The following is a 15,182-nucleotide window of genomic DNA, read 5'->3' on the forward strand; positions in this document are numbered from 1 at the left end:
TAGGCCTCCCTAGGTCACGTGAGTTTTGTCAGAGCTTTCCATGGATGAGAGTTACTTACGTGGAAGTGTATTCATTTCATGTTCGTGTCCGAGAATTAGAGTGTCTAGTAACGTAATATGATGTCCTAGTAACGTAAACATAATGTCCTAGTAACTTCAATAGAAGGTGTTATTAATGTGTCCATGTCATGTTCGTAATTAATAAAGCGTTGTAACGAAGCGGTGTTTGAGAAGTCGCCCTCAAGACGTAATAGATGTGTATTGACGTATAAGATACGATAAGTGTAAATATCTATCACGGCCACGCTACCAAAGTCTTCCTCTCTTTTATACTCTTATACTATCAATATTCTACCTATATGTAATCTTCTTCATGTGAGATTTGTCTCATTACAGGTCCATGTATGATGATTCATGTGTGTATTGGTCCATGTATGATGATTCATGTGTGTAGTCCTTGCATGATCATTCATGTATGTATTGGTCCATGTATGATGATTCATGTGTGTAGTGGTCCTTGTATGATAATCCATGTGTGTATTGGTCCATGTATGATGATTCATGTGTATTGGTCCATGTATGATGATTCATGTGTGTAGTGGTAAATGTATGATGATTCATGTGTAGTGGTCCATGTATGATGATTCATGTGTGTAGTGGTCCATGTATGATGATTCATGTGTGTAGTGGTCCATGTATGATGATTCATGTGTGTAGTGGTCCATGTATGATGATTCATGTGTGTAGTGGTCCATGTATGATGTTTCATGTGTGTAGTGATCCATGTATGATGATTCATGTGTGTAGTGGTCCTTGTATGATGATTCATGTGTGTATTGGTTCATGCAAGATGATTCATGTGTGTATTGGTCCATGTATGATGATTCATGTGTGTAGTGGTCCATGCATGATGATTCATGCGTGTAGTGGTCTATGTGTAATAACCAACCCACCTCAAGAGGCTCGGCACAGGGAGGAATCCGCATAACTTCTTTCGGCCAACTTTCTTGAGTGGTGTCCCTAGTTCTTAGCGGCGTGGATGACTGTCAGGGGAGGAAGGAAGGTGGATAAGAGATGCGCTAAAAACCTGTGGGTGTATATCCAGTCTCTATATTTTTTCTCAATCTTACAATTAAGTACACTGTACTGATCACCCGAAGAAGATCGCTCGGCTTCAGGTGATCCACTGTACTTAGAGAAACAAGAGGACCGTTGAAGGAAGAGACGGAAAGATAATTTAACTAGTTGGGTGGGGGATATGTGACCTTGACCTGAAGTGAAAGCTGATGCACACACTTAGATGACCTGACCTGAGGTAACGTTAAGTTAGGTTAGGCGGAGCGGATTGGCGTGAAGAATCTTCAGGTGATCCATTCACACACACACACACACACCCTAGTTCTTTTATAAGAACATAAGAACATAAGAATGGAGGAAACGGCAGCGGGCCAATTGGCCCATACTGGGCAGTCCCGTTTACACCTAACCCCTATTGCTCATATGAGCATCCAACCTATGTTTGAAGCAATTCAGCGTATTCGAGTTAATGATGATATTTGGTAACTTGTTCCATTCATCCACTACTCTGTTTCCAAACCAGTGTTTACCTATTTCACGCCTAAATCTAAATTTGTCTAATTTAAAACCATTGTTACGAGTTCGCTCCTGGTTGGATAGTTTGAGTACCTTTGTAATGTCCCCTTTGTTTAGCCCTGTCTTCCACTTGTACACCTCTATCAGGTCGCCCCTCGCTCTACGTCTCTCGAGGGAGTGCAAATTAAGATGCTTTAACCTGTCTCTATACTCAAGGTTCCTAATGCCCGGGATTAGTCTTGTCATTCTCCTCTGTTTATAAAAATGATCCCAAGCCCACCCATGACAATAAGAACCTCTTAGTATTACCTTTAAAAAAAAAATTATCTCAAATTCCTCTACAACTAAAAACCTGGAACGTAAATATAACATTTAGTAATTCATGCCTCTGTAAACAAATGTTAATTAAGAACTCCCCGAGCAATGCAGGTGGCTGCATTTAGAAGGTTCCTTGCAAGGAATGTAATATGTTCTACTTAGGCCAGATGGGTAAAGATCTTATAACTAGACTTAAACAGCATAAATATAGTGTTAGAACAGGCCAGGAATCCAATGCTCTGTTCATTCATATGAGAGATAATAAGCATTGCATTGACTTGGATAATGTCTCCTCAATATTAAATTGTAATTCAATTGTCAATAGCAACATTATCGAATCCAGTCTCATTAAACATAGCGAATGTGTCAACATGAATTTGTGTAATGGCATGTACAAACTGGACAATTTTGTGATTAACAAGATTTGTAACCAGGTGAAAGGGTTGGGTCACTACCTTATGACCTGAATATGGTGGACACACACTGAACATCCTCCTCCAAAAACGAACACCTAAATGAACACAGCTCCATTCCACCTCTCAACATCTACTGGAGACAATTAGGTCACCTAATTTAGGTGACAAACAAATAGAAAGCCTCCTAATCACACACCCATAATGGCAGGAATACTTTGACAATATTATACTCCCATACAGATACAGAAACAGGAACCCATCCATATTACACAGACCCAACATACCACACCCACCTTCCCGATACTAGACGCTATATTCCTCCTCAATTGGTTAAATCAACGATATGGACACAAGCCGGGCGGAGAGTCGGCTAGTATGCGGCGGCCAAGAGCAAACCTTATAGGCGGGATGAACCCTTATCTTTGGCTACTCGACAAGCACCAGCGTCGTGGAGGCAGAGTTAGGCTGAGACCACAGGCAACCCCGGCGCGGTAGTCACCCTAGACAAAGTCCTGACTGGTGGCCTTCCTTTCCCTTCCATGCCAACCCAAGACACATCCCATCAAATCTCCAGCCCCACCCTTTCCAGCAATGTTAACTAACACCTTAACAACCGACGCACACGTCAACTAGACTCCCTCACAGGGAAAGCTGCCACATCGCGGAGGAGGTGATGCTCAGCAGAACCCTGTCAAAGTCTATAAAACACAGCATTGGCTTTGTTGAAGTTCCACTCCGTTTTTAAGAGGAAAATACAGACACTGCAACGCTAGGTTAGATCCTCAGGTTTGCACATTTCAGACAGCGGTTGAAACACTCGTCTGACTTTTAAATGGGAAGGGGAAGGGGGTCGATACAGGCCACGATTTATAATGACGTCCATCGAGGCAAGCGATAGAGCTTCTGAGGGCTAAGTCAGGTCCAAAGCCCCTGGGAAGTCACACTTGACAGAATCCCAACAGGCGGCCCCGATCCCCTTCCCTCCACAAGCCCATCCACGCCACAATACCACTGAATTACATCACCAACTTCACGTCCACATTCACCTTTCATTAAAAGCTCAATTCGCTACTTTTCCCCTCAATCTCTCCCAACCACCTCCAACTACACACTAGTCCTTCTAAGCTGCTTGAATACCCTGACCTTTACAATGAGAGATTCACAATCCTACCACCTCCAACTACACTTCACTACGAACTATTACACATTTTCTCCTCAAAAAACTCTACGACGATGCCCTCATCCTTCTACGGTATGAATACCTTGAATTTTAAAACTGAGGTTTCAAATCTCTCCCTCCCTCACCTGTCTACTCATTACTTTGACATAAAAACTCAAAGATCTGTCTCCCGCTTTCATAGAAAAACCTCGACGACGATGCACTCATCCTTTCCACGCTACGAGTACTTCGATATAATATTCAAGTTCAAAGACTCAAAAACTTTTCCTCTCCAACTCGCTCTGTCCATCTCAAAGACTTTACCTTCGCCTTTCTCAAAACAACTCAACCACTAGCCGACCTTTTGTTCTTCATATATTTATTGTGATGGTGTGGCGACCAAGGCCCGAAATGGTGCTACCCATGGCGGTTTTTTGGGCTCGGGCTGCATTCGTGAATGTGGCGGTCTTCAATGAAAACCCTAACCCCTCGCCCCCTCCTCTGCTTCTTCGGCCGGGCTGCTACTGACAGCCTAAGACAATGCTATCGCCATCAGGTAAGCTGTGTTAAGCAATGATACCTTTCTCTAGTTCTACAACTCCCTCCCATCCACCCTTTACCCAACCACTGAACTTTCTCACCCTTGTCACTTGCTTTTTAATCAGTTAATTAAAGTGAAATTGCCCAGTTCATGAACTGGACAGTCATTTTGCCCAGTTCATGGAATGGGTTCCCAACCTAAACCAACTCGACCTAACCTAACCTAACCAAACCTAATTTAAACTAACTTAGTTTAGCCTAACCTAGCCAACCATAACTAGGCTAGATTAGGAGTCCATTAAACGAACTAGCAAAAGGACCTAAACTAACTCAACCTAAACTAACCCAACAAGATTTAGGTTAGCTAGGTTACGTTAGGTAAGGTTAGGCTGATTTAAAATAAGTTGAGTTGGGTTAGTTTGTGAGCCCTTTTCACGAACTGGGCAAAATGACTGCCCAGCCCATGAACTGGGTAATTTCTCAGTACATACCAGGGTATTAACATAAGAACATAAGAATGGAGGAAACTGCAGCAGGCCTATTGGCCCATACTGGGCAGTCCCATTTACACCCAACCCCTATGTTTAAAGCTATCCCGCGTAATTGAGTTAATGATGATGTTTGGTAACTTGTTCCACTAATCCACTAAACTATTTCCAAACCAATGTTAAATTTGTCTAATTTAAAACTATTGCTACGAGTTCGCTCCTGGTTGGATAATTTGAGTACCTTTGTTATATTACTTTGTTTAGCCCTGACTTCCATTTATACACCTCGATCATATCGCCCCTCACTCTACATCTCTCGAGGTGCAAATTAAGATGCTTTAACCTGTCTCTGTACTCCAGGTTCCTAATGCCCGAGATTAGTCTTGTCATTCTCCTCTGAATTCTTTCTATGGATTCTATATCCATTCTATAGTACGGTGACCAGAATTGAGCTGCGTAATCCAAGTGAGGTCTCACAAGCGCAAGATATAGTTTTAGGATAATCTCGCTAGTCTTGTGACTGAACTCCTTTGTATGGATCCAAGTACTTTGTTAGCCTTGTTTCGTGCAAATACGCATTGTTGACCTGGTTTAAGGTTCCTATTTATCATTACTCCTAAATCTTTCTCACAGTCGGATTTCTCTATAACATTATTGCAGTTTCACTCCCAATTGGGTTAGATCAATTTTGGGCTCACCAGAAGTTGTCTCGTCAATTGCAACAACTTTTTCTAATACCACTTCTGTTGCAAATGGATGATAAATGAGATGGTAAATTCACTTAGGAAATTTACGTAAATCTGCAGTCACCGCGTATCTTCTGTTTGTTTACAACTGACCCGTAAAATTACACCATGATGCTTAGACAAAGTTGGTTTCATTGGTACCATATATTAAAATAAGTATTTTCCGTATAATATGGCGCAGGGGGGTGGGGGTGTAGGGGCAGGCCATGAGTTAAAAGTTAGGTCAGGTTCTGCAGGGGGTAACTAAAACGACTCACGTCTGAAATGAAGGTCAGATTCGAATGAATCACACCAAATAACACAGGCAAAACATAGATTTCTGGCCAAAAATCAATTGGTACTAAACTACAATTTTACCCAAACCAGAGTTCTGATTTCTTCCATTTAATTTCTCATACTTCTACTGTCCACGTTTTGGGTTTAACGCTCTGACTAATTTAGCTTTATCGTCATTTCTAGCACGATTTCTATGTAACCTTTCGTTATATATACCCATGCCAACTGCCCTCTCCTTGACCCCCGTGCTCTCATGTTCCCTTAGCAGTTTAAAGACTTCGACATCTTTTCAACTACCCTCCCGAGAGAGCCAGCCAGGGATGCCACTCCGTCCCTAGATAAATGCACCCTGTCCCTTGCATACAGTCTCTTCTGCCGTAGAAGTTTCGCAGTTGTCAATGAATGGGACTGATATTGACTTGCAATACCAGTCAAGATGGCTGTTGTCACCAACTGCCCTTAACAACCATTCACTAACAACTCTCCTTCTATGCAGGACACCACTTATGATAGGGATCTCTCCCTTCATCCTTGTCCGGTCAATAGCTTCCTTGAACTTATCAAGGAGCTTTTCACTTCTACACCGGCCAATATCGGTGCCTCCTGCACCAAGGCAAAAAATGGGTTTGTTCCCATTACAATATATGATATTGTCCATCCTGTCTACTAAGTCACCCACCCCAGCTCCTGGCAAACACACTCTTATTTTCCTGTTTATGAACTTATTAAAAAGGGTACGATCTAGGCACCTTACCTGCGAATCACCAACAATTACAGTTTTCTTACATTCTACAGTATGTCCGCCTCGCCCTTAACTGTCTTACCACCCATTTCGTCCTCTGAAGGACTAAATGCGTTTGTACTGTACATAAGGTGATATTTTGGCCTTCTCCACTACCAGCCATGTCGCCCCTCTCTTCGCTATATATATATATATATATACACACAGGGGGATTAACCGGCTGATAACTGCTGAGTTTTCTTAAAATAACCAGTTGTTTATGATATTAAACCGATTTCCATATTCTCGAATGTTTGTTGTTGCAATACTCTTGAATGGTTTCATTCTTCAGGTGCGAGGCGTATTTTGGAAAACCTTTCCCTCTTATATCGGTGGCCAGTGAGTGAAGCTCGAATGTCATTGTTAAGTAAATACACTCTATCCGAAATAAAATTTCTTCCTATAATTCTGTAAAGGCCAGATAAACCCTCTTATGATACTAACATACAACACATTACTGGTGAAGTGGATAACAGGAGTCAGCACTAGTAAACAAATACAGAATTCAGTCCTACATGACATGGTATTACAAAACTTCAAAAACACGAAATTGTGCATTTTTAGTGATCTTTGACCTCAGTAAATTGGTATAAATGTCCTGGGCCGGCGTCTTGGTATATTTGGGCCAATCTTCATCTAAATTGGAGGAAACTTGACCGAACAATTGTTAAATACGTTTTGGGGTGGTTTGACCTTTGACCCTATAAAATCCATTTTGACCATCAAAATAAACAGGTCTGTCAAGTTTCAATTTAACTGACTTAAAATTGAAAGAATGACGTTTAATTTTTACTTGTTTTACAAGAAAAAGGAAAGAACAGTTCTCCCTCATGCAAGGAAAATAATAATTACTACTACTACTACTACTTTTTTTTTTATCATGGCCTCCAGCCTCCCCCAATAGCCACACCTTCTCCGCCATTTTATTTCCTTAATATTAAATATCCTACTACTACTACTACTACTATTACTACTACTACTACTAATGATGATGATGATGATAATAATACTGCATTTCGACAACTGTTAAAGTTGAGGAGAGACAGACATTAAAATGTTGGAGAAATTGATAGGTTAAGACAGGATGTAAACGAAAACCTTAGAATGGCATTTCCAGGAGAGGATGGAATCAAAGTGGAAATGTTAAGGATAGGTAGGAAAATGGCAATAAAAGTCAAGCGTGAACAGGTTAGGCATAAAAGATGGAAGAAACACTAAAAGAATGGCTGAGCATGTATAGTTCTTACATATAGAAGGAATTCCTAGAGTAATGTGGGAGTTATTATACATGATATTTTTGCAGTAATGGGGTAATTGTTAAAGGATGTTCAAATTTTTACTGGGAGAGCGATGTATTTGTCAAAGTGTCTCGGGAAGAGAGAACTGGTTACTAGTGAAATCAAGTCTAAGTAAAGGATGTGCAATGTCACCAATTTTCAATATTTTCATGGATGAGGCAAACAAAAATACAAGATGCAATGGGAAATAAGTCAGCTGCTGTAATTTGATAACACTGCTTTGGTAGGCGATTGAGACGAAAAATTACAAATGTTAGTGAATGAGTTCCGAAGTGTGTATGGCTACGAGGACAAACTTAATTGCGAATGTGAACAAAAGTAAAAATGGTGAAAATAAGTAGAGTAAAGAGACTTAAGTTTGAATATACAGTACATACAGAATGGAAGAATTGAGAAGTTTCAGAGATCCTGGAATGGATGTGTTAGTGAAGGAACGAGTGTTGATTAAAAAGCAGTAAATGGAAATAAAATATATTTTGTACTGAAATTTTTTTAGAGAAAGAGAATTGTCAAAGAAAGCATAATTGGGAGTGTATAGAGATGTTAAGCCTACGTTACTCTTGAGTGTGAAACTGGAAACGAAGAAATTAGACGAAGATGAAGTTAGCTTTAAAAGTGCCGGAAAAGAGAGCTGACCAGGATGTGTTAATATGATATAAACATACTGATTTAATGAAAAGTGAAAAATGGTATAGTGTATAATTCAGAAGTAGATAATAGAAAGGGGATGGGAAGACCAACTAGGGTGGAAGGATTGAATAAAGGAAGTACTAAAAGTGAGAAGGATTGATTTAAGGAGCAGAGGTGGATGTGAATGATTGGAAAGTATAGTGCTGAGTGGTTTGTGAGTGAATGGATGATAGGAGTTAGGCGAGCTGTGTTTGTCCTAGCTTCCGGTCACCGTGTAACAATTGTGGAAAAAGTATGAAATTATTGAAATGAATACTAAATATTATCTGTAGAATAGTAATAATAGTTAAAAAGAACTCAGCCCAAAACACTTAATATGAATGTAAATTTCTCAGAAACGAATTTCTTTATTGTATTAGAGACATTATAAAAACAAACTCACTAAGAATATAACTGCCATAACATATCTTACTCTTTACATGAAAATGAAGTGATCATAAGAGGTTACCTCATCCTGAATATTCCTCATAAGGTCACGGAGGTCCTCTTCAAGCGGGATGGTAGCATTGTTCCAGCGGGCGGCCTTCTGTAGGACACGGAGGGCACTGTCGTGTTGGCCGTTCACTATAAGCCAGCGAGGTGACTCGTCCATGAAGCTGTATAAAGAAGAAGGTCGCCGGGATAAGGTGGCTCGCCTATAGATTACTTTCTTTGACAGTAATTCTTTTTTATAATATCAAATGGCGTACAGACGTCATCATTTTGAGAACTGTGGGCAAGAAGAAGGACCAAAACAAATGGCGTGAAATCTGTTTGAAAGGGGTCGTGAAACCGTTATCATCGTCAAAGCTGCCAACACTTCACTTCAGTCTTCATTTTGCTACCGATCACAGTGTTGCTCATGAAGTGACTTGGTCAAGTGATACGATTCACTCTCGCATCAACGATATATTGTTCGATATCAAGAAACAAGTTATTACAGCTGTAAAAGCTACCGGTCAGTTTAGGCTTCAGATGGATGGAATAGCCCACCCGGGCACAGGTCATCGACCTACAACGGGGCCTAGGGGGGGGGGGATACGAGTAAAAATAAATTAAATATAGAAGAGAAAAAAGACTATATTAACCTACACCACGAAGATGCCGGAAAACCAGCGTTTTGAAGTGAGACAGATTGTGGGAGTATGGAAGAAGGCAGAGCATTTCACAGTTTGGCTGTGTGAGGAAAGAAGGATGTACTATAACGGGTTATTCTAGTGTGACCGACACCCACAGAGAAACGGTGGGCACCGCGGGCAAGACGAGTGGTACGAGCCCACGGCCTTTCCGGCGGTACACAGGATGCCAAATCCACTGAACATTGCCCGTTAAAGTACCTGTTAAAGAGAGTGAAGCAACGTTGCGGCGAAGAGAAAGGGAAGAGAGATTATCAACTAAAGGAGGAGAGTTAATAAAACGAATTGCCTTGGATTCCACCCTATCTAACAGTTGGACAGAAGAAGAGCCACCCCAGATATGAGAGGCTGTGACATTTTTGATACCCGGTATGGTGGATCACTTCTTCAAAGAAGAGATGACATAGATTCAATGTTACAGAATCTGCTGTGATGGAACACAATTTATGCTTTGGCTTTGCTTTGCTGCTCGTGTAAAGTAAGTGAATCTTATTATGTTAATTGTCTTCTTTGTCGTGAGAACCTTGCTTCAAAAAAGTTGTTGCATGAATTGGCTGTCATCATGAATGAGGCAGTTCAAGTGACGAACTTCGTCAAAGCAAGAGCGCCCAACTTGAGGCTGTTCAGGGACATGTGCTCAGATTTAATTCCGAACACATCCACTTGCTATATCATTCGGAGGTCAGGTGGTATTCACGGAGAAAGATCCTGGAACGAACTATGGCCTGAAAACTGAGCTTGAAATATTTCTCGGCGAGAAGAAACATGGTTTGGGTGGAAAGTTCTGAGCCGAAAAAAAAAAATGCTCCAAGTGGTCTACCTAGAAGATTTATTTGGTGAAATTAACTGACTCAGTACTTTCATGCATGGTCTAGGTCACACTTTCATAGAAGTCAGTGACAAGCTGTCCTCATTTAAGGGCAAACTGAAATTGTAAAAAGGGAAAATGGAGTGAGGAAAGACTGACAGTCATTTTCTTAGTCGTTCTGGAACTAGGTGAACACGTTCGGGAGCTAGGTGAACACGTTCGGGAGCTAGGTGAACACGTTCGGGAGCTAGCTTCCCACACATGAATGGGTTTCTAAGACGCGTGGGAAGTTAGCTCCTGAACGTGTTCACTTTGTTCCCGAACGACTAAGAAAACGTCTGAACGTCTCCCATCCTTAAGCCACCCCCTGAAACTCTTTGAGGAAAAATGTCTTGGAGCACTTGAACAATATCAGAGAAGAATTTTAGCACTATATTTCTGCTGAAGTTACCAAGAAATATTGCTGGGTTCGAAATCCTTTAGATGTTTATGTGAAAGATTTGCCAGGCGATAGGGCACCAGGACTGCAGGAACAACTGAAAGAAATACAGTAAGATGAGTAACTGCGCCACAGCTTCAAGCAGAAGTCCCTCAGAATATACTTTCTGGATCACACTCTTCAATAAAAAGGCAGTCGTTGTTGCCCAAATTCTGAAAGCCCTTCTGCTATTCACGACAAAGACAGCTTTGAAAATGGCTGCAGTCTAAGCATGACTTACGCTGCAGCCTGTTTGCCACAACACTTCCCTTTGAAGGCTAAGACAAAACAAGGTCATCCCTCTCACTAGTTTGAGATGTATTATTTAAATTGTATGACATTATTTTATTGTATTATTAATTTGATTTATATTATATTGCATTGTATCATATTCAATTACTCTGATGGTTGTATATACTAACACAATAAAGAAAAACATTATTTCTTTAATGATCTTATTCACTTGATACTGTCGATCCCGCAGCATGACTTACCGATATAGTTTTGGGTACCGAAGAAAGGTTTAAGAACCAATGATCTATGGAGCCTAAGCTATCAAGTCAAGATAGGTAAAAAAACCCAACTCCGATTGACACCGTTAACTGACAACAGTGGGAAACGGTGCCAAATTATTGAGTTTATGGGCCTCAGGCTGAAGCTTTTGCGGCCCCCAATTATTTACAAAGAGCCAGAAGGCGTAATGAATGGAAACAAAATTATATTGATTATAATAAATGTAAAGTAGTTTAGAAATGAACGATCATTTCTATCATCAGCGGTTGATTTCGTAGACAACAACAGTCATTCTTGATTATTTATTGGCACATTAACCCATACAATACATTACTTAGTGTATTGCACACATTAAGCTTCCCGCATCATGTTAATCTGATCAATTATAAAGAATAAATAACCAAAAATCACTTGGGTACCAATCTTTAACCTTGCCCACGATATAACATAAAAGTGATAGTTAAAACATATCTATGGCTTCTTATCTTCAACTCTCCATCATAAGTTTTATTCAACAGTGAAATTAAATGATACAGTTCATTATCTGTTACTCTAGTCTTACTCTGCTAGATTATTCGTTAACAACTTAAACTGTATATAAATTTCTTCTCCCCCTCGCTTAGGTTATGTTATATGGCTGAAAGTATTGTTTTGTCAGTTGCCTAAACCACCTAAACCACCCATGTACAGTTGGCTCCACTCCTTCGTTTACCACTTAGCGTTGTCATTCCTCTCTCTCCATGAGGTCTAAACCGCGAACACTGAACTCTGAATTCGAAGCATTCGCCCAATGAGCTGGACGGAGAGGGGGAGGGTGTGACGAGGTAGGTGTCTTTCTGTGTGTGTGTGGGGGGGTAGGGGGGGTGGGGCACCGGGGGTGAGGAAGGAAAGTGTACAGTTTATCTGTTGGGAAGGTTACAATGCAGAATAACGCTTTGACAATGCCGACAGGGTTTCCTTAGCTTGTGTCCATATATCTTCCTAATAGTGAGAACGCATCACATGGAAGCATCACTCGTCGGTGGCAAGGATTCAGGAGTGTTAGTCTTCATGAACAACAGCCACCGAGCCTTGACAGTAGTATATGTATCTTGAACCTTATAAAGTCTGCAAAAAGACTTTTCTTCATCCTTGAATGTTTCTTGGGTCCAGTCACCTTTTCCCACGTTGTGAAGTAGCGCATCTCGTTGCTCAAAAATATATAGAGTATAAATGACTTGGAACACAGGATATTGCTTCATCCTTACTTATATTAAACCTGTTACAGAAACGTTGTTCTAGTATTGCTGATCTAAGTTTCATTGCAACATGAACCATTTCCAGAAACCCGTCAACTGGGGGTTGATAAACAGCCATGGGGAGGCTTTCATTATTCTGCGTGGCCAAATTTTCAACGTGCACATGTCCAAATTTTGGTTGATACCAGTAATATTTGTCTGTCTTCAATAGGTTGGTATAGTGTCTTACTATGAAATCGTTCACACAAATGCAGGGTTTCAATTGTTTCTCTTATTTTGACAACACAACATTCATATATCGTTTCTCACTAAAGTATTGATCTTTATTTTAATTTTTGTATTTATTTATGGTCCTTTATTATTATCATCATCATCATCATCATCATCATTATTATTATTATTATTATTATTATTATTATTATTATTATTATTATTATTATTATTATTATTATTATTTCGCCCAAGGCCCTGATGTGGGTCACTGACCTGTGTCCTGGTGGGCTAATCCCGTAAAAGTCCGCGTGCTTTATTGGGCTAATGAAATATATATGGATCCTCGTATTTCGAAGCCCGATTTGGTAAAACGTTACTGACACCACCTACGTGATACGGGTAGTCCCCATTAGAGGTTCACGGCGCCATAAGCTCGTTGAACAGGCTTTGTGTGAAATATAACAGAGTCTAGGACTGCTTTTAGTATCCTGGTGGTCCAGAGGTAGCGTTCCCCGGTCACAGTCATGGGCTTGTGGGCCGTGGGTTCGAATCCTGGCTGGTTGCGGTGTTGATTGTATATATACATATATATTATTATTATTATTATCATTATTATTATTATTATTATTATTTGTATTATCATTATTATTATTATTATTATTATATTTTCACCCCCTTGCCCTGATGTGGGTCGTTGACCTGTGCCCTGGTGGGCTAATCCAGTAAAAATACAAAAAAAAACAAGAGCAACATGAACACTTTATTGACGTTCTGTTTACGCTTCTCTTCAAATGATGACCTTCAACTGTAGAAAGATTGAAGTATACTAATATAAGCTATTTTAACCAAGTCACAATAATGCCGCCAAACCTCTGACAGATCAAACACATAAGCTCTGTCTGCTGCAGAATTTAGTTCCCGAATGAGCCATTGCATTGCAACATCTGTAGTTTTGGTGTTCTCTTTGGTTCTAGTAAGGTCCCGCATGATTTTTTATAAAACAATTGTGATGGTATTTCCCCTCTGCAGCAATCAAATCAGAAATAACTTCGAGGTGTACACTTAGTTTAGAGCCATACTGAGATCCATGAAGGATCTATTGACTCATTTTAAAAGTCGATATAGATGACAGTTTTTGATAATAATTTTTCTGGAAAAAGCTGCATACCCCTCAGTTGAGTGGTATTAGTGAGTGTCCTCGGAGATGATATTTCTGCCACAGACTTCACTCGTTGCAGCCTTATCTCCTTTCTTTATCCTAGATAAGTTTGATTTACTCGTTATATTTCCATAGCAAGATTTGTATCATTTTACTGATCCTAGTTCTGATTCACTCAAAGCTAAAACTATATCTATGACTGACTTGTTCTTTGCATCTCGACGTTGCTGTCTTAACTGTGTGGACTGTTATAACTTCTTGAATCCTTGTTCACTTGTACCCAGTCATGATGTCATGGGTTGCGTTAGGCTTACCCACACAACCAACTACAAAGTTTGTTTTACGAGAGATAAGGCACCCGGCGAGCCATGACTAAGACATATTTTTTCCATTAGTGGTATGTTAGCCAGTCCATAGGGGGAGGCCATTGAGACAGTGTTGTACTGTTCATCGCCTCACGCCCCAAAACTACATTTTGAGTAGTATCCCCTAGGGCCTAGGCCATGGGTTAGTTAAGACGTCATCCCTACCCTGAAGGGAACGGGACACCACACAGAGTCCTCCACCACCACCCCGTCCTGTGGACCGTCAGTAACACGAGACTAAGTGTGCTAACCTAGGTTGTTATCCCCGTGGAAATATCACGTGTGGATGCTTGGTTGCGACAAGAGCAATCCAGGCTGGCCTATCAAACCTACAGTAAATGGTTAATCAAGTCACGCTTACAGAGTTCTCCTGTGCGACACCCGTCTACAGTGACCGTGATCGACACTAGATTAAGTGTGTTAACCTAGGTTGTTATCCCCTTGGAAAAATCACGTGTGGAAGCCTGGTTGCGACAAAAGCAATCCAGGCTGGTCTATTGCACCTTAGTGGTTAATTAAGTCACGCTTACCAGTTCTCATTGCCGCGACAACCGTCTACAGTGACTGTCAGTGACGCTAGACTATGTGTGGTAACCCAAGGTTACCTTTTTGTTGTTATTCCCCGTGGAAAGAAGTTCTTGTGCGGAAGCCTGGTTGCAACAAGAGCAATCCAGGCTGGCAGTAAATGTATCACTTGAAGAATTAAGGCTCTGTTAAGACATACCCATAGAAGAGTAATCACATGTGTCCCCAAGTTTAAAATTCCCTCTTTTAGAAGATTAATTTTATTACAGCGTGAATGTGAGTGACTCATATATCCATGCAAATTGTAAATCATTGCATGGAAACTTGCCAAATAAATGCAAGTGCAATTATCTGCCCGTATGTGTGATCCTATCTTATTATTACTAAAGGTAATGACTGATTGGTTATGACAAAGTATAACCATAAACGTAGATGGATGATGGAAATTAATGGAACTCATTAA

The 15,182-nt window shown here is 40.5% G+C and overlaps 1 protein-coding gene across 1 annotated transcript in view; it reads right to left on the minus strand.

Moving 5' to 3' along the window:
* Positions 1–15,182, minus strand: part of LOC121880121 (organic cation transporter-like protein) — a 98,035-nt gene that overhangs the window by 547 nt on the left and 82,306 nt on the right. Inside the window, exons 8-9 of the mRNA XM_042387179.1 lie at positions 8,754–8,901; positions 954–1,043 (exon numbers count right to left, since the gene is read on the minus strand). Coding sequence (XP_042243113.1) covers positions 954–1,043; positions 8,754–8,901 — 238 coding nt within the window. The remainder of the gene's footprint in view (positions 1–953; positions 1,044–8,753; positions 8,902–15,182) is intronic.

This window comes from Homarus americanus, unplaced genomic scaffold (assembly GCF_018991925.1).
Source record: "Homarus americanus isolate GMGI-L3 unplaced genomic scaffold, GMGI_Hamer_2.0 scaffold30108, whole genome shotgun sequence".
NCBI classification, from domain to species: domain Eukaryota; kingdom Metazoa; phylum Arthropoda; class Malacostraca; order Decapoda; family Nephropidae; genus Homarus; species Homarus americanus.